The 24,922-nt window shown below is 43.5% G+C and overlaps 1 protein-coding gene across 2 annotated transcripts in view; it reads left to right on the top strand.

The window, feature by feature from the left end:
* UNC5C (unc-5 netrin receptor C) overlaps positions 1 to 24,922 on the top strand; it is a 367,585-nt gene that overhangs the window by 290,067 nt on the left and 52,596 nt on the right. For both annotated transcript variants that reach the window (XM_056855516.1, XM_056855514.1), the window contains exons 5-7: positions 1,056 to 1,236; positions 4,260 to 4,427; positions 6,401 to 6,565. In XM_056855516.1, the coding sequence (XP_056711494.1) occupies positions 1,056 to 1,236; positions 4,260 to 4,427; positions 6,401 to 6,565 (514 nt within the window). The remainder of the gene's footprint in view (positions 1 to 1,055; positions 1,237 to 4,259; positions 4,428 to 6,400; positions 6,566 to 24,922) is intronic.

Below are 24,922 nucleotides of genomic sequence, written 5' to 3'. Positions count from 1 at the left end.
ATATTGAAGCTCTGTGGGACAGACAACATCCTGCAGTGACTGTAATGTTATGACTGTGATAGCCATTTTAATGTAGCGGTTAGAGGACAGGACTAGGTTTCTGGGAGATCCATTTTCAGTTACCACTCAGCCGTGGAAGCTTGCTGGGTGACCTTAGACAAGTCATTCTCTCTTGTCCTCATCTACTTCACAGGGTTGTTGTGAGGATAAAGTTGAGGAGTAGAAAATAATGTAAGCTGCTTCGCCTCGGTATAAATGTAATAAATAAATAACTGGCATGTACTTTGCATCAACATTTTGCTACATGCTAACAGGGAGAGTATTGGAAAGGCCAAAGGGGAAGTCATGGATCATCATCAAGTAGAAAGAGAGCCAAGAGCCAAGAAAATTTATTGTATATGGCCGGTGGCCGTCACAAGTAACTAAAACATAGTAATACAACAAACAGACATACAATTGGCTAAAACATGGTAATACAGCAATATAAATAAAACAAGTCAGCGATTAAAATATTATAACAGATACCAGAATGTACTCACTGTTTTAAACTTAATTAATAACTCCTTCAGAAACCTAAGATGTTATTTTCTTTGCTGCTCGGGCATACAAAGAAACCCTATGTGTTACATGAACATCGATGTCAGACAGAAATTTGATTTTATCCTCATCTGAATATACCATAATAACAGATAACATTCCTGCTAAAAATTTGGCCCTAGGATCATCATACAGGCATTGATCATTGTAAAGGTGAGGTGAGGCTAGCGTCATTCAGAAAGGAATCAAGTCTCCCAGGAAGAGTGTTGTGGGCAAAAAGTGGCATTGGAATCCAGTGGGACTTGCAAAAAAATATTAGGGGGTAATGATGGGTTGGGGAAAGTAAGCAGAAAAAAGTGAGGCAGCTCAAAGGGCCTCATTGTGTTCTTTGAAGTACTTTCAGGCGGACAAAGATGTATGGGCTTTGCAGCAGTGAACTGTACTGCACTGATAAGAAAATGAAATGCCCCTGCTTTTCCCCTGAGGGTTGAATGACCTTTTCCTGTGACTCTTACCAGGTGGAGTGGATGAAGAACGAAGAGGTGATTGATCCTGTTGAAGACCGAAATTTTTACATCACTATCGACCACAACCTGATCATAAAGCAGGCACGTCTATCTGACACAGCCAACTACACTTGCGTTGCCAAAAATATTGTGGCAAAGAGGAAGAGTACAACCGCTGCCGTCATAGTCTATGGTAAGAGGGGTAGTTCTACTTGGGGTTGATCAAAGGCAGCTTGAAGGGTCTTTCAAATGTAGTATGAAGAATTCTGCCATCCGCCCCTGACATTTATCATCCCATAAGCAGAATAAGCAGCTTGCTAGTTGTACGGCTTCCTCACATAAACCTTAAGCAAAAGAGGGACAGATCTTGCATATTGTGCCAGTAGGGTTGCCAGGTCCCTCTTCGCCACTGGCGGGAGGTTTTTTGGGGCGGAGCCTGAGGAGGGCGAGGTTTGGGGAGGGGAGGGACTTCAATGCCATAGAGTCCAATTGCCAAAGCGGCCATTTTCTCCAGGTGAACTGATCTCTATTGGCTGGAGATCAGTTGTAATAGCAGGAGATCTCCAGCTAGTACCTGGAGGATGGCAACCCTATGTGCCAGCCAAAATGGATATTAGCTGCTTTTATTGGAGTACTGGTCTGTTGAAGAGATAGAAGGCCAGGGTCATCACCTCTCTGTCCCAAACTGAATGGATAACTAGCAGACATCTTAACATACATCTCTCTTGCTGCTCAGTTGCTAACCCAAAAGTGAGATGGCACTGCTCAGATGACCAAGTTTGGTCCTGTAAACTCTGGTGCCTGAACCTAGAGTACAGACTGAAGAACACAATTTTTTTCCTGCTGACCTCAGAGACTGTTGTATTATACCAACCACATGGAAGCAGCTGGGCAACTATATAGGTCTACACTGTGTGTGTGTGTGTGTAAAGTGCCATCAAGTCGCAGCCAACTTATGGCAACCCTGCAGGGTTTTCAAGGCAAGAGACTAACAGAGGTGGCTTGCCATTGCCTTCTTCTGTGGAGCAACCATGGTATTCCTTGGTAGTCTCCCATCCAAGTAGTAACCAGGGCCGACCCTGCTTAGCTTCTGAGATCTGACGAGAATAGGCTAGCCTGGGCCATCCAGGGCAGGGCAGGTCCACACTAGCAATGCATATTTCTATTGGCTGGCCTTAGCATGGATAGTTCAGAGGGACAAAATACTAAGCATCTCAATATGTTATGCCTCTCATATAGAGCTGCTACACCCATGCATGGATGTCCCTGGCAAGTTGCTTTGGGTGGCTAGGGTAATATGTCTGCTGAAAAAAGAGAGGCATAGAGAGGATAAAAATTAACTCTAATGACAAAGTAGCAGATCCTCATCGGCTTCATTTCAATCAGTTTAATTATAAGACAGATCATGCTTCAACCTTTATTTCACAGCAGCAGTTATGCTTAATTGTAAGCAATTGCCGCCGTGAAGTCACAATGAGGTCTTTTAATTCCACTTTCTATTGCAAACTGGTTGAATAGAGCTGATTAGCTGTATTTGTGATGGAAAGGAGGCACCACAGACAAGCACTATGCAGTTCAGATGTGGAATACCAGGGATGCGTGAAAACTAGTACATTTCAGCATATTCACCACAACAATTATTCTTTCTGAACACAAAGACCTTGACTGGGGTAGGTGGAACTTCACCCATTGCTGAAAGGTCTTGAGCAAGGCGTTTGGGTTGGGAACCCGACCAAGATCCCTGTCACTGTTTTTGAGTGTATATGCTTTGCTGTGCCAAAGGTAATGAAGTAAAACCGAGTCATAAACATAGGTCTATGGGCATGCTGGCATTTCAGTTATTTGTATCCCACTTTTCTGCCCTGGGAGGACCCAAAGTGGCTTACAATACAAAAGGGGAAATTCAGCAGAAAACGTGGTTTGGGAGATCTCTGTGTACAGAACAGGGCTTCCTGCCTTTCCTGACTGATCTTCTTGCCAGCCCAAGGCTGCAACTCTTAGACTACGAGCAAAGGACAAGAGCCCTTGGGCTTGTGCCCAGGCCTTAAATACTTGTGGAGCAGGAGAACAAAATCACCTGGATGTTATGCCTGCCAGAAATAAAGAGATAAGAGAAAATAAAGAACCAAAAGTGACCAGCCGCTCTCCTGATTGTGTCATTACAGCCCCTTCCCATTGCCGCAAAGTGGTTACTTCACTTCCGGGTTTACTCCCGGAAGTGCTGCATCACTGCAGCCACTTTAGCAGCCACAGCGATGCAGCAGTTCTGGGGGCAAACCCGGAAGTGACATGATGGCATTGCATGTGGCCACCCCACCCCCTAAAACCTCCCGCTGATGGAGAGAGGGGCACCCGGCAACCCTATTTGCAAAGCAGGGGAGCTTTCAGGATTCTCAGCAGAACGGGCAGGGCTGCTGTCATATGGCATTGGTGAGCATAAAATGTGATGCAGCTCTTAATATTAGTGAGTCCTCTTTATGTCTTGAAAGGAGGGCTAATGCTCCAGAGACATATTTTCAAGAGCCAGTGTGGATGAAGCTGCCTTTCAGTGCCATTCCCCAAACCTTGCCAAAACTGTGAATTTTACTCCTAAGATTTGTGAATAAAAAGGCTTGTTAAAGATAGAGTTATAGTTAGATACCTATGAGAACAATCCTAAGCAGGTCTACTCAGAATCCTATTCAGGACTACTCAATGGGACTTACTCCTAGAAAAAGTGTTCTTGAGACTGCACTGTGTATCTTCTTGGGAGCAAGGGATGCACTCTTCATTTGCGTTTGTTGATTCATTTAATTGAATTCATAAATTATACGCCAGTGTTACCAGAGAGGTACTGTAGCTGAGCCCTGTTAAGAGGGTCTAAAATCAGCTGGATCGGCTCTCTAAATGTAGAGCACTTATCGGGGGGGGGGGGTGTTGCAGTTTCAGCAGCCTGCAGGGAACTATGAGAAAAACTGCATGGAATTCAGGATGAAGGCGCTTAGATGAAGCACCAGTGTGTGTTTAGACAATAACTGTAGTATTTAGATAGCTGTAGTGGTTGTCGAAATGTTTCAAGATGTGAAATTGGTTTAATAAAGAGGCCAGCAGGACAATTTACCTATAGATTATTCAACGCGAACACTGCAGGAAGTCGTGATGGCACGCCTCATTCTCAGGGATGAATGTGTTCTCTGCCCTGCTTCTAAGCCACCTGTATCTTTTCTCACTTCTCAGTCAATGGCGGATGGTCAACATGGACCGAGTGGTCAGTTTGCAACAACCGCTGTGGAAGAGGCCACCAGAAGCGGACAAGGACTTGTACCAACCCAACTCCACTCAATGGGGGTGCCTTCTGTGAAGGCCAGAGTTTCCAGAAAACAACATGTACTACGTTGTGTCCAGGTATTCTTATTTGTTTTTCAAACAGCTGTGTCCATCTATTTTTTTCTTCCTCTCACCTGAGAAACGATCAAGGCATCTCACAATACAATGCATCATTTGCAATCGAGCGCAGTAAGCATAGGAACTTATCAATTGATAAAAACAATGAGCACCACCTAACAACAAAATATGGTGTATGAGGAGTTTGAGCCCTTTATATGCACAAGGTAGCCATCTTATACTTCAAGTATCAGGCGTCTGGGAGATATTGCTTTTCTAACTTTCTTCTTTCCAGTGAATGAACTCTGTTGTCCTATATGCAGAATGGTGTGCAAATAGCAGCATTATTACACAAAGCTTGCCCTGTCATCTCTGTAGGCTGTTGAAATAATTTATGTAACATTTCAAAGTTCATAATTTTAGTGGCTTCAACATATTACCTGTTGAAATCTCTAGAAATAAATTGGGATTTAAGTATATAGAAGCTCTGAGTCAAAATGGCCTATTTTCCATAAAAAAATATATGATTATTTATGTAGACAACATTCTTTTATAGTTATGTTTTTGAATGCTGTAGGTACTTGATGCAAATAGTTTGGCTTCAATCCTGTCCGCTTTGTCTTTGGCTCCATTGATATCCAATATGGGATTCCTCCTCTGTGCCAGCTTAGCACAAAGGGACCTGTGTTGCAGCCAAAGCATTGACTTCTCATGCCCTTCCGCATGCCAGCTTAAAGAATCTAGTGACATGCTCATTCCAAAGCCTGAGCGTTCAGGTGTGTTGCTACTTAAGCCAAGAGTAGACTGGAGTGGGAGCAGAGCTATGGAGTGATTCAAGATGGAGGACAAGAGAAGGCAATGGATGGGAGACCATAGAAAATAATGGAAAGTGAACATTCTGGCTGTGATAAAATGTGCATGTGTGTTTTAATGGCAGTTTTTTCTATTATTATGAGACATAATGTTTGGTCTAGTCACAGGCTACTCCATTCAAACAGCGCAGCTGTTCTAATGAAGGTGTACATCCTGCATTTTATTTTGAGATTGCTTCTTCTGCTCCCTATAAGCATGTTTTCACACAGAGATATTTCATGCAGAGGACTGCATACAATCCTCCCACTTCTCTTTTAGTGAATGCAACAGCACCAGCTTCTAGGGGAATCCTGCGTCTTCAGGGCTCTGGGAGTTAGTAGTTTGACTTCATCTTTATGCAGACTGGCAGCACTCTGAACAGAGTTTATCTACTGGTGATATAAATCAATGTAAAAATCATCCTAAGGGTGCAGTGCAGCTGGGAAAAAATGGCTTTTTAAACTGTAGCTCGTAATCCCGATCCCGAAAAAGGCGAAAGATGGTTTTTGGGGGATCATTTCGGGATTGCCGGCTACAACAGTAGAAAGGAAAGAAAACCCTTTTAAAAGAAAAGAAAAAAACACCGCGTCAGCACATTCACGCTGAACTCCACAATGCTTTAAAGTTTAAATCCCCCCCACCTTCAGCTCCATTATAGCCTATGGGGAAACTTTCTGGGCTCTGAGGAGACTGTTTTTTAAGGTAGGGGCACCAAATTTGCAGCATAGCTGCTGGTGACTCTCCTTAAAAGAGCCCCAAAGTTTGGTAAAGGTTGAGTCAGGGGTCCAATTTTATTGGCCCCCATTTTTCCTCCATTGGGAACAATGGTGGATAGATGGGGGCCCCTCTTTGGGAGTTGATAAAGCTTGGGCGTTGGTAAAGTCTAGTGGGGCTTGGGCAGGGAAGAGGAGAACTGGAGCAGTGATGGGGAAAGGGATCCCCCCATGAGTTTCACAGGGCCCCACTTGTTTCCCCCCCCAATAAACAACCCTGATAAACAGATAATTTCTTCCAGCATCTTTTGTTCACAATAAATGGACATCTAAAAACATCTGAAAGCTTGATTGCCTCAATTTATACATCTATGTGTGTATGTATTTCTCTTATAACGTCTTTATTTTGCTTCATTTTCTTGTTAACAGTGGATGGGAGGTGGACAGCATGGAGTAAGTGGTCGACATGTGGAACAGAGTGTACTCACTGGCGAAGGAGAGAATGCACGGCCCCAGCACCAAAGAACGGTGGCAAAGACTGTGAAGGACTTGTCTTGCAATCCAAGAACTGCACGGATGGGCTGTGTATGCAGAGTAAGTAGAAGAACGCTAACGCTGTTACATTGACATTCGTGGTTTGGGGAAAAATATATTGCCACTGCAAGAGAAATGAAAGCTTCAGCATTCTCAGGCCATTAAAGAAGTACTGTGCTGTGAGCATGTACTGGAGTAGATCCAAAGGGATTTCTGTGCTTTGCAGCAGTGCAGGGGGGAACGGAACCCTTATATTTAAATAATTTGGAAAACTTGCCAGAAACAGGTCATGTTCTATGCTTCTTTAAACCATTTAGAGTGTGTTTAAACTGCAGATTTCTATCGTGCTGGTATGGAAGCAGAGCACTCTTCCAAAAAGGTACGAAGTGCAGAGAAAATCCTTCATTATAATTGTGCCCCTGGCTTGCCTTCCCTTGCCCCTGCTATTTCCCCCAGTCTGCCATTTGGACTAGTAGGTATCAGCATGATGACTGGAAAACCTCTGTGCCTGATTTTTGGTTTTGGGTGCACTCGACACCTCAGAAATTCTATGTTTAGAAATTTATTTATTTAGAAGATTTCTGTTCCATCTGTCCAGAGAACCTGCTCAAGGAGGCTTACAAAGTAAAACATCATAAAAACATAGAACACCATAGGTTCCTTAGACGGGTGTAGGGTACTTGCTGAGCCCCATTGGCTAAGGACCAATTTCCACCAAAATGTATACCTTCATGGAATTACCTTTGTAATTTGTCCTCCATGTGGATTTTTCAGGGAAACCGTACGATCAAAATAGTCTATCCCTGCTAGCTTCTGCTTGCAAGTATGTAGTTTCCTGAAAAATCAGCTTATGCTGTATACAGTTGTTGTTTTCCAGTGGCTTGAGGGTCTTATGACCTATGGGCATGCATATTCATTTTTTTCTGTTTTACAATGGTTTCTGGTCAGAGAGATGGTGCAGGTTTATGAAGCATTGCAGAGACTAACAGGATGGTGCCTTATGCCCTCTCTGCTTCTGTTTTGTTTCTCCTGACATCAAAAGTAAACAAATCTGGTTCACATGACTGCATTTCACTGGCCTCTGCTATCTCTAGAGAGGGAGGCAGAAAGCTTTATGACTGTAAAAAAGAACAAAACGTTTACTAATAGTGGGTTCAAAAAACTGTAACAAAGTTAACTCTCTGATATCATGTCCAGGAGGTAGAAGATCTAATGTACATCTAACTCCAGTGGTGTGAATGAGCCATTATGATACATTTGCAAAAAAAAAAAAAAATCCATTTCAAAGAGAGCTTTATTACCAGATTTAGACCATTGTGTGTCATCTCTGTGTATATGCATATCCAAAGCAATTTATACAGAAATTCCGAACAAAATTATGCTCCTTCAGAATAAAAGCCCTATAGGTGTGCCATTATAATAGAAATAGAATATTGCTTTTTATTGGCGAAAGTGACTGCTGAGTGTAAAGCTATCATCCTCTCTGGGAGAATGGGTAATAGGCTAGTATGAGTGCTTCTCTACCTTTGCCCACCCCTCCACAACCCCCCCCCCCCAATGAAGTAGCAATTCAGAAATATACAGTACAAGTTGCCCTTCTTTGCTTCTGTTTAATAGTTTCTTTATACTTGAGGGGTGCATATGCCTGTAACATTTATAATCTTGCTCAATGAGCCTTTCCTTCTGGGGGGAAATTGATTTGCCATACTTTATGGCTGTAGGCTTGTTATACTTTCTCCCCCTCCCCTTCACCCTCTCTTTCAATATGTGTAAATCCATAACAATTGCTTCTGGCTTTGCTCAGGTTCCTTAAGGTAAAGCTGTAGCTCAAGATGATCTAGAGAAAGAACACCACATCTTTTCAGCCCTACAATACAATACCTCCCGGTGTCCATTATTGGCTTGTAGAGGAAGTGAAGCTGAAGTGAGCACTTTCCAAAATATGAAGGCTTCTGAAAGATGTTCCATGGTGGGGGAAAGCTGCACCTATTTCATGTACATTGTGGTCCTAAGCAGAGTTGCGCCTTTCTAAATCAATTGACGTTAATGGGGCTAAGAACTCTGCTTGGGATGGCACTGCTAGATGTGTGGTGCAGCTGTTTAAGGCAAACATCATCCCTTTAAAGAAGAGTTTGTTTTATGCCCCATTTTTCTCTATCTTAAGGGATTTCAAAGTGGCGTACAATCACATTCCTTTATTCTCCCCATAACAGGCACCTTGTGAGGTAAATGAGGCTGAGAGAGTTCTGAGAGAACTGTGACTGGCCCAAGGTTACCCAGCAGGCTTCATGTGGAGGAGTGGGGAATCGAACCCAGTTCTCCAGATTAGAGTCAGCCACTCGTAACTACTACACCATGCTTGCTCTCTAAAAGATGCCCATCCTAATGAGGGTTTGCATGTACAGCAATTGCAGATTTACAAGCCAAGGATATCATGAACCAAACATGACTGCTAATTGGCTAATGAAATGACCTAAAATTCTTAACTTTTAACCACAAGTTTTGTTTGAGCAAACAGAGCACATGAACAATGTCTCTTGCACTATTTTCCATACTAATGTGGTATAGTGGTTAAGAGCAGTGGTTTGGAGTGGTAGACTCTGATCTGGAGAACTGAGTTTGAGTCCCCACTCCTCCACATAAGCGGAGGAGGCCAATCTGGTGAACTGGATTTGTTTCCCCATGCCTGCACATGAAACCAGCTGTGTGACCTTGGGCTAGTCACACTCTCTCAGCCTCATCTACCTCACAGGGTGTCTGTTGTGGAGAGGGGAAGGGAAGATGATTGTAAGCCGGTTTGATTCTCCCTTAAGTGGTAGAGAAAGTTGGCACATAAAAACCAACTCTTCTTCATCATCCTTTGCTTGCCTCATTCCAACACAAGTCAAACCTTCTCTTGGCTTTCTTCTAGGCCTCATTGGTAAGCCAAGGCCACTTTTTGACCACATGGTCATCTACTTTCATTTTAACCTTCTTTCCTCTGGACTACACATTTTGCTAAGATTTATGCCAACTAACCAGCTTTTTCACTGGTAAAAAGGAAAGGAAGGAGTCTTCTTTGACTGCCGAAAAGGCTATGCTGTGGGTCACAAGAACTGCATGGGAAAAAGCCAAGTAGGTAATGGAACACAGAGATATTAAGTGACAAACCTAGCTGGATCCAACCCTATTAAGTACCTGGGACTATTTTGTATATTCAGACTAGACTGTTTACTCACGCTGACCTGAATTCAGACTATTTTGGCCTTCAGTACTTACTAGCAAGTCCACTCAGATGGCAGGTGCTGACCAGGAAATATAATGCCAGTAGAATGCAAATGGTAGTCATAAGACTTGCTAAATGTGACCAATACGAGGGATAGAGAGAGAAAGAAAAGAATGTCCAAATGGATCCATTTTCACAATCCATGTATTTTTACCTGTGCATGTGCAAACGCTGGATTTGAATGGCAGCAACCCAAAGAGAAAACTGAATATTGAGCAAACAATTCCAAGTTGCTATGGGAGTGCCCACAGCTGAGTGACACCTGCTTTACATACAGAAGACCCCAGTCTCCATCTCCAGTCAGAAGTATCTCAGGTAGCAGGACAGGAAAAGACCTATACCTGACACCATCGAGCACTGATGCCAGTGATAGTGTACAGTCTAATGAGCATAGCTAGCTCCACACTGCAGTGTGGATGAGGTGTATTTGGAAAATTATGGAACCCTCAGGAGAAATGTTCAGATCTAACTGTGGGAATAATTCCTGTGTGAGAGGAACAAGCTTCTTATAATTATCTAATTCCATCAGGCAGCATTCTATCTTCATCATTCTGTTGTGTTCGTGGAATTTTACTATACTCAGGGAGGAACTAAGTACACAAATCTTGTATGTCTCTATTATTTGTTTTAATGGCATTAAAGCTTTCCTGGTTTGATCATATTCACAGGCATACAGATCTTAGCCAAAGGGCTACAGGGGCAGCTGCCCTGGGCCTTGCGCTGAGGGAGGTGACCAGCCATGGACCCACCCAACAGAGGGAGGAGAAGGAGAAGAAGAGCAGGATTCTGCTACCATTGCTGCTTGCAACCTCCTGTTTTGGGCTTTGGCAGCAGGCCTCCAGCAGCATGGGTGGCTCCCATGCACCTTACACATGGCAAAGGCCACCCTTTGTTTGGTTCCAGTAAGAGTGACCCTGATTGGATGTGGCAATAATTCTGAGGCCTAGGGCTGTTGGGAAAAAAAATTCGGAAAAGTTCGTCTTCAGCAAAATTCGGCCCGTTTAAATTCGGGACGTGCTGAAGTCCGAACTCCCCCGCTTCAGATCCACGAACTTCGGCGCGAGATCCAGAGTTCGGGGGGAAATCCCCCCCCCACAGGCCTTCACGGGGCTTCCATGAAGGCGCGCAAGGGGCCCTTTAAACAGATCTGCGCCTTCCAGCTGGAAGGCACAGATCTGTTTAAAGGGGCTTCCCTGAAGGCGCGTGGGGGGGGACAGATCTGCGCCTTCCAGACGGGAGGCACAGATCCGTTTAAAGAGCCCCCCACGCACCTTCATGGATAACCCCGTGAAGGCCAGCGGAGGGGGAACAGATCTGTTTAAAGGGCCCAAATTTGCCGAATTTATTCGCGAACACCCTGAACTCACCGAATTCGGCTCCCCATTTTCCAGCCTTTTTTGAGTTCAGTTCATTCCGAACCGAAAAACCGCTGAATCGGGGGAAATTCGGCTGTTTTTCAGTTCGGGACAAACAAATTGACAGCCCTACTGAGGCCCATCTTGGACTTTTGCCCTGAGTCCCAGAATCACAAAGACCGAGTCTGATGGGAAACAGGAAAGAAAAGTTACATCCTCGCACAGATATCATACCGGAAACTATGTATTTTTTAAATGTTATTGGAAAACAACAATAACAATAAACAATAACAGCAACTAAAAGAAGCACAAAAAAGGTGATCTTCATGATTTAAAATACAATATAGGATTCCTATGCTACATCTTATGTATTGTTTTTCTTAGTGTGTCTACACACTACACATTTAACCTGGTTTAGGCTGTCATGGTTGCCTTCCACCAAACAGGTCTTAGTAATGGTAGTTCTTTCCTAATACTAGGGATATATAAATGGGATCTGAACACTTCCCCCAAAACTCCCATTTCCAATAGAAGCCAGTACAATTGAACCAGTGTAAATATATAACCTAAATCCATCCTCTGGAATCATTCGATATGAAGGGCCCTTGTGTCCCAGTAGTCCGAATGTTGAATGTAGACATAAAAGCCTCAGGTTCAAATTCTTACGCAACCATCACCCTATTGGGCAGCCTTGGGCTAAGTTGTTGCACAACCTTATAGAGTGAGCAGTATATAGATGCAGATCATCCAAAATTTGTGCACACCAGCTTGATTGAACTAGTTATGGGACACTTATACAAGCAGTCACTCCTTCTCCCACAGAACAAAGGAGATGCAGCTGAATAAATAAATACAGATATCCCAGAAAATATTGGTTTGCATTTACGAGTCCATTATTCACTACAGTAACATCACTCAGGCAGATCAATAAGCTCTTTCATTCACCTAGCCCTACTCCTGCGTAAAATAGCAGTCAGAACTGGTATTGATTTCTTTGGGAATAAAAATTGTGGAGCCTTCCTCCCTCTAAACTCCTCCCCCCCGCCGCCTTGTAATTACAGTATTTTTCACCCAAAGCTGTAGTTTCTGCTTACCGCTAACTGTGGCATTTCTGGTGGAACTCGGCTGTCACATTTATTCAGACTAATGATCTTGCTGGGACGCATACTCTCTTATTCTGTAGTTAGTATTTTCCTCCTAACGTGAAAGGATGAATAGTCATTAAGCTGGAGCACCTTCAGAGAAAGCGAGAAGGAGAAAGTGAGGACGAAGCTGAATTAAAAACAAACAAAACGTATAGCCATCGTGAAAATTTAGAGCTGCCATTGCTGGATGATGCCTCCCAAGAACACAACATCTTCTTGTTGGAGGCCTTATAATCATTTAACAATTATTGTAATGGCTTTAATTAGCCCTCTGCAACAGTCTGTGCTATAAGGCACATTAAAATTTGGCCAGCTGCCATGCAGAAGAGTTCATTTATTCACCTCCACATGGGCCATATTCCCTATTTCTTAAGTACATGGAACATCACAATTTAGTAAAAGTGTATTATATAATGCCGGCGTATCAATGCAGTAAGGTTTTTTTTTTTTAAAGGGATAATCTTAAAATCCATGTGCTGACCCAATCTAAAATCTGAATCAACAATATAATTTAGGATTTGTGTAACTCTGCTTTCTACCACTAAACCAGATGGTGAAACCTGTTTTCTATTCTGACTGGCATTGCCTGTCCCGGGTTCGTGGTAGAGGTCTTTCACATCACCCACCTCCTTTTTCAACTGGAGATACTATGGACTGAACCAGGAACCCTCTGCACGCAAAGCTGATACTCTACCACTGAGCCACACTTTATTCCTTAGAGCAAGATTATTATTTTTTAAAAAGAAAAGATAAAGAGGAAAGACTTAATATCTACACAGAATTTAAAAGACTAAGCACCAGAGGTTAATTCTTGCAGCTGTAGTACCTGCTATACTTCTTTGCAGTTGGATCTTCATACCTGTAGCTCATACAGGAAGGATTCTTGACTGGACAACCAACTTCCAGTCACTTGCTACTTAGCTATGGAGCTATTGCAGGTGGCAGTCAGATGAAAGTGAATTTACTATTCTGACTTCAGAGGTTTCTAAGCAAAGGCAATTCCCTCTGATCAGTGATACCATTCCTGGTTTTAACTTTCTGTTTTTCTTCTAATTTTTGTGTACGGGGTACTGGGAAATATATTCAAGAAGACGTCCTGCTTTCCTCTGTGTGTTGGTTTTCTTCACTCCAGTATCGCCTAGCTTGTCACAGAAAAAAAAAATTATTGTAAGATTTTACCCCAGATAAAGAGCACCTGGCTCAAAATGTATTGGGTATTCTCTGTTGGAAAGACATTGGTATTTGGTGATTAAATCCCGTTGGTTCACCTCCAGAAATGCTTCCTGAGAAGGAAGAATGGTCAATTGAGTAATAACACCTACATGTCTTTGTGTTGTAGCAAAATTACTATCTGCAGCATACATATTTGGGACATGCTCTGCATAAACAGCAGTGCACATCAGTCCTTTGTGGTGCAATAGGCCTTTGACTTCCTTTTGTGCTTGTTTTGAAAGCAGGTGGAGGCTATAATGGATTGTAGATTTAGTTAAAGTGATTCTTTATTTATCATATTTGTAGTCCGCCCTCCCCAGCAAACTGGCTCAGGGAGGATAACATCATTTAAAATTTGTTACAACATATAACAACAATGAAGCTGTCAATAAAATCAAGCCTTAAAACAATTAATCAAAGATGGCGTATAAATCCCGCTCTACTGCAAGAGTCGACACAGGTGGCTACCCCCCCCAGGGGGGGAGAGGGGTGGGGGAGGCCAGTACAGATGGTATTAATGACTTCCCTCAGTTGTAGGCCTGGTGGAAAAGCTCTGTCTTTGGCAATTGGACTCTATGGCATTGAAGTCCCTCCCCTCCCCAAATCCTGCTCTCATCAGGCTACCCCAAAAAAAAACCTCCCACCAGTGGAGACTTGGCAACCCTATCTGAGTGTGTGTGTGTGTGTGTATGCACCAAGCATGAAATGCCAAATGTAAAGCACATGAGCATTTAGCATTTCCTATTTAGCATTTTCCATTTGGCTCTTAAACATTAGACAGCAAGTGCAGAAAGACCAGATATACACACAACAAGGAAATGAACTGTGGCATCATATGTCTGTACTAAGCTCACTTGTTCATCTTTACAGACTCCACTCCTTGGTCAGCCTGAAATTGATTCCTACTGTATGCGTAGAGGACAGAAGCACCCTGTAGCATGCTGGGGGTCAGAAGCATTAAGAGAGCTTATTTCAAAGGCTGCATCTTATTAGCTTCCTTTGATGACTGCTGGATTTCCATATTGGGTATCCAGAAATGAAACGTGCAATGGAATGATTCACTCAAGGGAGCTGTGGGACCTCTTTTGCCAGGGAAAACTGAAAACTTATCATATGGGAAATGTGCTTACTGCTGGGAACATGAAATGCGAGTATCTCTCTCGTTAGTTACAGCTGTTGGCATGAAATGATGTACATGTGGTTTGGACAGTCCTAACTTTGTGAGGAAACCTAAGCACCAAAATAATAGGTTTATCCTGTGTGGTTAAACTGGCCCAAACCAATGTTTGTGTACCACATCACACAAGTAGCTGTCTACATGAAGAGGTGTACTTTCAGTTCTGTTTCCAGCAAGAACCATGCTGCCAGGACTGCGCATAAACTAGACCAAGGTGAAAAGTTCCATGGGCAGTTATCTTACAGTGTATTGTAATATTTGTTTTAGATTACAAATATACATCTAAAGGCAAAGAAGCACTCCTAACAGGAAGTAAATCCAGTATCTCACATTAGATCATAAGAGACAGAAAGAGATGCTTCACTCTTAAGGTGCTTCAGCAAGAGTATGTCTGATTCTCACCCTGCTTCTTCCAGAATCTAATCTGATCTTTCTTCACACAGAGAGCTCTTTATATATTATGGAGTACATGGGTTGGACCCAGAGTCCCCTCCTGTGTCCTTTATAACAATCAAACTTGAGTTTCAGGCTCTCCTCAATTCCTGTGTTGGTGGTGTCCGATTCAGATCATGATGGTGGTGTAGTGGTTAGAGCGTCTGATTAGGACCTGTGATAACCAGGACTGAATACCCACTCTGCCAAGCTTACCTAGGAACCTTGGGACTGTATCAATCTCTCAGCCTAACTTATCTCACAGGTTTGTTTTGTGGCGATAAAGTGGAGGAGGGGAGAATGATGTTATCATATGGTGTTATCTGCAGCATACGTATTTGGGATGTTATCTGACAGCTTTGGAGCCTGATTAGAGAGAAAAGTGGGATTAAAAAAATTCATGTGGAGAAGGGGGCTTCAGCTTTTGCCAACTGCACCATTTCCCCAGAATGAGACAGTCTGGGGGAGGACAGAGGACTGTTTGATCCACTGGGGGAACACATGTGTACACTTGTTGGTTTCCTCAGTGGGCCACATAGAATCCCCAAACTATTTCAGAACAGGAAAATAGTGTCGGGAGGAAGACTGAAGTCCCTTCCTGTATGTGCGACTGTCATGATCTGAATTGGTCACCGTGGTGCCTTGAGCAATGAAAAGAACCTACAATTCTCATGTGACTGTTACACAGGGCACCGGGGTGGGTAACCCAGACTCAGCCTGAGTTCCCTATAGCACATAACAAGGACCTCAGAGAAACCTGCCCATTCCACTTAGCTGGGGGCGACTGCCTCCAAAACATTTCATAGTTGGATAATTCAGTAAGATGGGTAAGGATCCTTAACAGAGAAGTTTCAGAATCACACCAAACTAATATTCCCAGAATTCTTTGGGGAAAATCCTGCAACATGAAAAGCAACCTTTTGGAATTTTTGAGCTACATTGTCTCCAAGAGTTTGATGTTATCTTCAAAATGTGTTTGACATCAACTCTTTGAAGACCAAAGTAACTTGACATTTGGTTTTACTTAACTTTCTGGCAAAAACGTTGCAGTATTATGTTTAGGTTGGAAATGTGGGCAAATTACATGTCGATTTCAAAGTTGCTCAATAGATACTTAACTATTTGGAGCCAAATAATGTAATTTCATAAGCATCTTCACTGCGTAGAAGCAGGGCAGACTTCATTATTCCCTTAAGAAAAGTCTGAATCAATAGATGAGTAAATGGCTGGTGAAAGTTGCACAATACCTCAAACTCCATGGTGGTCATCCTGACTCTAGCTGTCAATAATCAGCCTTTCAGAAAAAAAGACAAATGGTTGAGATGTATCTCTGTGATGTCTGATGTCAGTGCTGACCTCTGACATCATTAGTGCAAACCTGAGAGATTTTCCAGATAGCAGAAAACAACCTGGCAATAAAAGTAGCTGGATATTCTTGTTCTGGTTTGAATTAGGAGCTGTCTTGGTTCATAAAAGGGAAAATATGGCACAGATAATTCTCTTGGGTCCTAGAGCTGAAAGGAAAAATACACATTAATCATTTTGGAGTTATGAATTATGCAGTAAATAAATTGAAGTTATAACATTTATACATGCAAGTAACATACTTTTTTTAATACCAACTTTCCTCCAAGGAACTCAGAGCAGTATACAGGCATCTCTTCTCCTCCACTTCCCCACCTGGAAAGGGGTCTTGGCCTCCAGATAAGCTTCAGATGCAGAGGGCAGGGAGTTGAGCTCACTCAGATCTTTCTTTTCCAATTGAGGTGCTCTCTAAGCTTTTCCTCTGGCCCACTGTCTCTGCAGGCTTTGGCAAGGGAGCAGCCCATACCACCACCTCCTCAGCCTGGGGCTACAAAGGTCAAAATAGGCCCTCACTGCCCTTGCATGCCCCACCCCCTTCTGCCCAGGCCAATCATCCCCTTGAGACTTTTCACATCCTCGCCTGGCAGGGGCTCTGCCCTGGAGGCCTGTCCCAGTGCATTGGTTGTATGGCCACCATCATGCCCAAGGAACATGGCACCCTGCTGAGCTTCAGGGAATGAGCCAGTCGTGCTGCACCTGAAGGGTATGCTCCCAACGGCCAGTTGAGCCACAGGGTGGGTCCTTACAGGCCACCTGGGTCGTAGGGCCAGAGCTACCAGGCTCAGCTGGTGCATTGGATTCCTCGTGGAGTTCCAAATGAGGCCTCATGGAGGTGAAGAAGAAGAAGAAGAGTTGGTTTTTATATGCCAACTTTCTCGACCACTTAAGGAAGAATCAAACTGGCTTACAATCATCTTCCCTTCCCCTCCCCTCAACAGACATCTTGTGAGGTAGGTGGATCTGAGAGAGCTCTAAGAGAGCTGTGACTAGGCCAAGGTCACCCAGCTGGCTTCATGTGGAGGAGAAGGGAATCAAACCCAGTTCTCCAGATTAGAGTCCACTGCTCCAAATCATGGCTCTTAACCATTACACCACGCTGAAGATGGGGAGTGGTATCCTACCCAATTCTCGACAACCAGTTTGTGTCTGTGTGTGCGCTGTCATGTAACAGTTGACTTATGGTGACCCCGTCGGGTTTTCAAGGCAAAAGACATTCAGAGGTGGTTTGCCATTGCCTGCCTCCATGTCCCAACTCTGGTCCTTGAAGGTTGCCCATCCAAATTCTAACCAGGCATGACCCTGCTTAGCTTCTGAGATCTTACGAGATCAGGCTAGCCTGGGGCTATCCAGGTCAGGACAACCAGAAAGAGGAAAAAATAACTAAAATTGTCCTACCGGGATTCTAAGCCAGTGCAACTAGATTTTTAAAAGGCCAACACAACACTGGCCATAAGTAATAGCTGTAGCTGTCCTACTGTAAGACAAAGTATGAAAGATCCATATGGGGTCTACAAAAGGAAGCCAATGGATCTGGTGCATTTTATTTCTTGATTTATTGAAATTTGACTATGCTAAATAAAATATTAACCATCTGGCTCTGGTCTCCAAGACAGGCTCTTAAAATGAACAGCAGTTACTCTGCCACATAAATCAAACAAAAAAGGAATATAGCATTTTAATAAAAGAACCACCAGGCGTTACCTAGAAAGCATTCTCCATTCTATCTTTCCACAACCCATGGAGAGGAGGGATTTTTCCATACATAGCCTGAGTTCCAGGCAAACCTAATTTTCTTTGTATCCCACCCTTCAAACCCGAGCTTCTTAATAATCAGCTTCATAACGTTAGAGGTGCAGCTATTTAATATTCCAATTAAACGTCACTATGTTGCTTTCCTTTGGCGATGTTTTAGTTTTCAGCTAAAGGAGGACAAAATCTCAAGGTATGAAAAAAAAATTAGTTGTTTCATTCTAGTCTGTAAGGTGGTATTGCAAAGTACTCAACAAAGTACTGAAGAAAAATTGTTTATTACAAGCTTGCAAGGGCAAGTCAGTTGTTTTAAAGAGTTGTTGGACAAAGTTTACTCCAGGACACAGATTTCATCTAGAAAGGAGGGGAGAAGGGATTTTCACTGGAGTGTTCATCCATTTCTGACATCCCAAAAATCCAAAGAAAATAGTTCAATGTCTCTGAGCTAGAATGCCAAGTGAACCTTTTGAGAGCGCCGACATCTATGGTGCCCTATCATTGAAAATATATTCTTACACCAGCAGCCTACCTTTATTTGTTAGAAATAAATAACCATAGGAGGGCTATTACATTGGCTAGGTGCTCAGCCTTACCGTCTGCAATGCTAGAGGGGAAATTTAAGAAGATTCCCAGGGCAGAGAGATTTTGCCCCTGTAAGTTGGGGGATCTAGAAACTACCGAACATGTCCTTTTCAGATGTAACTTGTAATCATCATAAAGGTAAAGGTAAAGGTCCCCTGTGCAAGCACCAGGTCATTCCTGACCCATGGGGTGATGTCACATCCCGACATTTACTAGGCAGACTTTGTTTATGGGGTGGGTTGCCAGTGCCTTCCTTAGTCATTTTCCCTTTACCCCCAGCAAGCTGGGTACTCATTTTACTGACCTTGGAAGGATGGAAGGCAGAGTCAACCTTGAGCCGGCTACCTGAAACCAACTTCCGTCGGGATCGAACTCAGGTCGTGAGCAGAGCTTTTGATTGCAGTACTGCAGCTTACCACTCTGCGCCACAGAGCTCCTAAAGATCATCATACCCCTGATAAAAAAAAAGAGTGTTGGCAGAGAGGGAGAATGGACTTATAAGTTTCTGATAGGGGATAATCCTTTGATTACATCTCAGGTGGCAAAATACTGCGTGGCTGCATTGAAGATACGACATCTTACGAGTAACCTCAATGAAGTTGGCTGGTTTAGATTAGGAATGTAAATTTACAGCCCATTCCTGAGCTGGGAGGGTGAAAGTCCTCAGGAGGTGTGCAAGGGCCTGCGACCGCGTCCGAGCCGCTTGCGCTGGTGCTCGGGCCATTTGCGCTGCCAAGAGTGGCACAGACACCAGCATTGGGGTGCTCATGATGGTCTCCCTGGGAAGCCAACTCAGCTCCCACCGGTGACCTGACGGCACGCCTCCGTGAGCCGTTGTCCCGGGGGCGTTGTGCCAGTCCGGCCTGTGGTCAGAGAGTCTCAAGTTACTGAAAGCTGGAGGGCTTGACAGCAGGCTGAAAGCAGTCACAAGGAATGTAAAGCAGGAGTCTGGCGGGAGTCTTGAGGGAACTGGGAACAGGAGTCAAAGTCAGCACACGGGCAAGGTCAGTAGTCTGGTCCAAAGAGTCATAATTCCGTTAAGTTCCTGCAGGGAAGTGTCAGCAGCAAAAGTCTCAGGCTCCTTCACAAAGTTGCTTTCGCAATGCCAGTTTGTCTTCGGCAAGGCTTTAAGCTGCTTTCCGCTTGTCTCAGCCTTCATCCTCTGAAGGCTCACAGTTCCCCATATGTCTCCTTGATGCTTCTAAATGGGCACTGCATCTTTTAGCATGAAGCTCCGCTCTACCCCGTAGCCTGTGATCTAAGGCTACAAAGTTTAAAGCCAAGAAAAGTTGAAATAAGCCCCCCCCCCAAAAAAAGAGCTTGTCCTTTTTTCCTTTTTTTTAAAAAAAAAATCCCCAACCCAGTGTCAGTTTTGGGCAGAACAGAAGAAAAAGGTGCTGGTTTTTATACCCCACTTTCCTCTACCTTAAGGAGTCTCAAAGCAGCTTACAATCACCTTCCCTCCCCCCCCCCCACTGCAACAGGCACTTTATGAGGCAGGTGGGGCTGAGAGAGTTCTGAGAACTGTGATTGTCCCAAGGTCACCCATCAGGCTTCATGTGAAGGAGTGGGGAATTGAACACAGTTATCCAGATTAGAGTCCTCCGCTCTTAACCACTATACCACATTGGCTTTCATAAATGGTTATGGAAGTCTCCACAAAACCTTAAATCTAAGGATGCTCTAATTTCCTCCCCGCCCCATCCCAAAAAATCAATGAATCATTTGAGATGTTCATTTAAATGCAAGGGAACAACTAGGTGTTGAACTTAACTATTCCAGCAGTAAACAGACAAGGATTGCAACAAACGTCAGTCGGACCTTTGAAAATATTTTTCTTGTTTCATCAAAAGCCACTTGAGGCAGCTTAAATTAATTCTTTTTCTCAAAGTAAGTTACCAACTGTGATGCCAGCTGCTCAAGGCACAGATCGTCAGTACCAGCAACGATTGTGGAGTCAAATCCAGCAGCACCTTTTCCAACATTCATACCCTAGGAAAGAAATATGGTGACGATAGCCAAAGTCCCTCTGGTGCTTGCCAAGCAGCCGTACTGATACTGCTAGCAAAATAGATCAAGGAAGGGGAAGAACAAATCCCTGCTTTACACTGCTTTCACTTTGAAGCTGGGAGAAAAGTCATTTTTCATTATTGCAGGTACTACTCTCAGTAGATTTGCCTCATTATCTGAAGAAAATGTCCTTTCTTATTATATGAAAGATCAGACAGACTAGTATGAAAGAAAGAAGGGAGGGGGGACACCAACCTTTTAAAGAGATGCCCAGGCATATGTAATGGGAAACAGCAACTGTAAACTGTTTCCCCAACTCTTTTCTTTGGCAAGTCCATTGCAATTGCAATGATAAAAATTCTGAATTAAAAGCTAGTTCAGAAATATGCTGGATTCAAGTCAGACCCTGATCTCAATGTGTTTGCATTAAAACAGTAGAGAGGGCTGCCATCTTCATTGCCCTTTAGCATCCCCCAGAATAGCTGTGTTCATCAATATGCTGTAGTGTTGGTTTTAGTTTTGATGATTAAGTTGATTGAATGTTAGTTTTGAGTTGATTTAGTGTTGGTTGTTAGTTGATTGAGTGTTGGTTTTGTTGACTGAGTTTCCTGCTCCACACAGGGCTACAACTGCATGATTTACATTGACTGGTAGTGGCTTCTGAGCTATTTCCTCACAGTTTCATTCCATACTCTTCCAGTAATATAGGAAGGGATAAGCCATGTGGAAGGGGGTCATATGGGGGGGGGGACAACAACACAGTGGACAACCTACCAACTCCCTAAATTTAGCTTCTAGGTTGGTTCACACACACACATACAACAGTGGATTTCTCAAAAGTTTATTAATCAGAGCTTGATGGGTGTCAACCAAGTGTTTCAACTGACACCACAGAAAATGGGGAGACCTTATCCAGTGCACTGCAGGTCCAACATTGACATGCACAGGAATCTTAACAGGGCACCACAGAGCCCTGTTTCCCACCTCCCTTCCCAAGTATTGCCCATTGGCACTCAGCATACCAGGTCATTATGAGTATCATGAGGCTTGGCCATACGTTCCATATATCCATCAAGCCTTCTCACTTCTTAGCCAACAGAATTCAAGACACAGCCAACAGGTGTCATACACCACAATGGCCAAGTATGTTCAGTGCTCGTGTGCTTATACTGAGAGAGAAGGGACAAGTGGAGTTTTGTTTTGCCCAAGCAACCCCTCTTGCATGTAAACACTGTTTCTGTAGTGGAATATATACTGTATTTGAGTAGACTTGAGATTAATCTGTGGTGGTTCATACACACATGAAGCATTCTGCCATCAGTGCATATGTGTGAACCATCATCTTGACACTTGCATGGTTCTTTCCACATCATCTTTCCCCTCCCACATGGTTTCTCTATCCCTACAAAACCAAATGATGTAGGAAGAAGCCAGGAAAGCACAGTTTCTATACTGCCAATAGTAAATCAGGCCAGAGTCAAAGTATATAATCATGGCAAGACCATACTGTGTCCTCAATCCTGAAGTGTATAGAGACAAACTTAGTCATCAGCAAGTGATCTGAAGAAGTGAGCTGTGGCTCACGAAAGCTCATACCCTACCAGAAAATATTTTTGTTAGTCTTTAGCTCATACCCTACCAGAAAATATTTTTGTTAGCTTAAAATCTCCTTCTCTTCCTCTCCCCACAACAGACACCCTGTGAGGCAGTTTGGGGCTGAGAGAGGTCAGAGAGAACTATGACCGGCCCAAGGTCACCCAGCAGGCTTCATGTATAGAAATGGGGGAAACCAACCCGGTTCACCAGATTAGAATCCGCTGCTCATGTGGAGGAGTGGGGAATCAAACTCGGTTCTCCAGATTAGTTTGATTCCCCACTCCTCCACATGAGCGGTGGAGGCTAATCTGGTGAACTGGGTTGGTTTCCCCATGCCTACACATGAAGCCAGCTGGGTGACCTTGAGCTAGTCACAGCTCTCTCAGCCCCACCTACCTCACAGGGTGTCTGTTGTGGGGAGGGGAAGGGAAGGTGATTGTAAGCCGGTGTGAGTCTTCCTTAAGTGGTAGAGAAAGTTGGCATAAGAAAGCCAACTCTTCTTCTTCAATTGTGCCCCAGCTTACAATGAAACACAGCCCTATTACAAGAAGATGAGTAGCTGTTTATGTACATGTTTTTTAAAATGTTCACTGTGTAGGGGGAAAAAGTAGCATGCTGTAATACATTTTTTTTGTTTTAAAAAATTGTACATTGGGATAAGCAGTACATTGGATTCCATTCTTAAAGCAGAACTCCCCACCAGTATCTTCTAGAGCACCCTGCAATTATCTACATATTAGCCAGACTTGAAAATATACTGTGTCAATCGTGAGAATTGCATAGCTGATTTCTTTTTGAAATCCCTGTGTAGGCAAGAAAACGTTTGTGTTTGGAGACCTTCCTCAAAGATTTCCTGCCTTTCCTGACAGCCAGAAAGAGAGCCATGGGTTTTAGATTGTCATTTTCCATATGCTGTCCTGAGGTTAAAGGAACGTCACCAGCTTGCCCTTTAAATAAAGCACCCGGCCCCTCATTGTAACCTCTCCTTTTCCAAGACATTTCGTAAAATGGGATAGCTATTGTTTACCCTGCAACTCCCTGCCAGATTGTTTTGGAAATTATGATGAGAAAACAAGAAATAACAAACATGGCATTTTTTTTCCTCCTTTGCCAGGAGCAGTGCGTCCCAGAGTTAACTCAATTGGGTGTTTTATTAAGAGATTACTGGTACCAGTAGAAACACCGGGGATGGGTTGCCTGGGTGAAGCAGGAAGACATGGGATGTAAACATTATGTCCTTCAGAGCATTTTTCCTGCTTACCAATAGGTGGCTCCGGAATGAGGGTTCTCAAACAGAAAACTGCTGCCTTGATATTGCATAATTTGGCTTGCAGGCGAAACATTACAGGCGAAACAATGCACGCTACCCACCCCCAGATAATTTCAGGTCAGAAAAATGGAGCAAGAGACAAGAACGAAGCTCCTTCTCCACACATCCTGCAGTTACTATATGACCTGGGCCACCGCATGAAGCTGCCTTATACTGAATCAGACCCTCGGTCCATCAAAGCCCGTATTGTCTGCTCAGACCGGCAGCGGCTCTCCAGGGTCTCAGGCAGGGGTCTTTCACATCACCTACTTGCCTGGTCCCTCTAACTGGAGATGCCACTGGACTCTTGCCCTTTTCTACTACTGCAGACAGACTACATGGCTACCCACTGTGAATTAGTCATCAGCAATCAGTCTGTAGAGGGTTCATGGGCACACCCTAGTTTCCAAGTACACACACTCCATGTTGACCCCTAGTTGATTAAGAACCAAGTCATGGTCTAACCAAGTCATGGTCTAAACGAATCTTTTAAATCAATTATACATGTGATGTCTTGAGTTCCATGATGGAAGAAAGATGAGGTATGAGTCATAAATGCGTAATGCATTACAAATGTGTCATAAAAATACATGTGTCATAAATACATAAATGGCACCAATGTAAAGCAAATACTATAAGGATCAAGGGCCAAGCACCTTCTTCCTTTTGCCTTGCTTTCCACCAACAGCATATTATTCACTGCTGGCTAAGTCTAAAGGATGAAGTCTGGTATGCTGTTTGATTTGGGATCAGGACTGATATTGCTAAAAACCTACTATGAGGAGACCAGCTTAAAAAAAAAAACATGTGCCAGGTGGCTGCTGGGAACTATTGTTTTGTTTATCAATGCAATAATGTTGGAGGTTCTGCTGAACACTGTAAGCCTCTTCCATATTGTGTTTCTTCATTTCATATCATTCCATTTGTTTATTGTTTCCCTCATTTCAAGCTTCATTGCCTCTGATATCCTAGGGTTAAGAGGTATGTCCAGAAGAAGTACACATACTTCAGTTCCCAAATATAGGGGTGTGTTTTTTCCCTGTTTTAATGGGAGACACTCAAATTGTCTTATGCTGGTGACCCTGATTCTTAACATATTTACCTGAAAGAAAGTCTAACTGATCTGAGATAAAGTTATTTCCAGTTAAAATAGTTTCAGAGGATAACTGTGTTGATCTGCAGCAGGAGAGCTGCAGTAGCACCTTAGTAACCTACACGTT

This window comes from Euleptes europaea, chromosome 9, assembly GCF_029931775.1.
Source record: "Euleptes europaea isolate rEulEur1 chromosome 9, rEulEur1.hap1, whole genome shotgun sequence".
NCBI lineage: Eukaryota > Metazoa > Chordata > Lepidosauria > Squamata > Sphaerodactylidae > Euleptes > Euleptes europaea.
The sequence above is the reverse complement of the archived record's forward strand: the minus strand, read 5'-3'. Positions and strand labels throughout refer to the sequence as shown.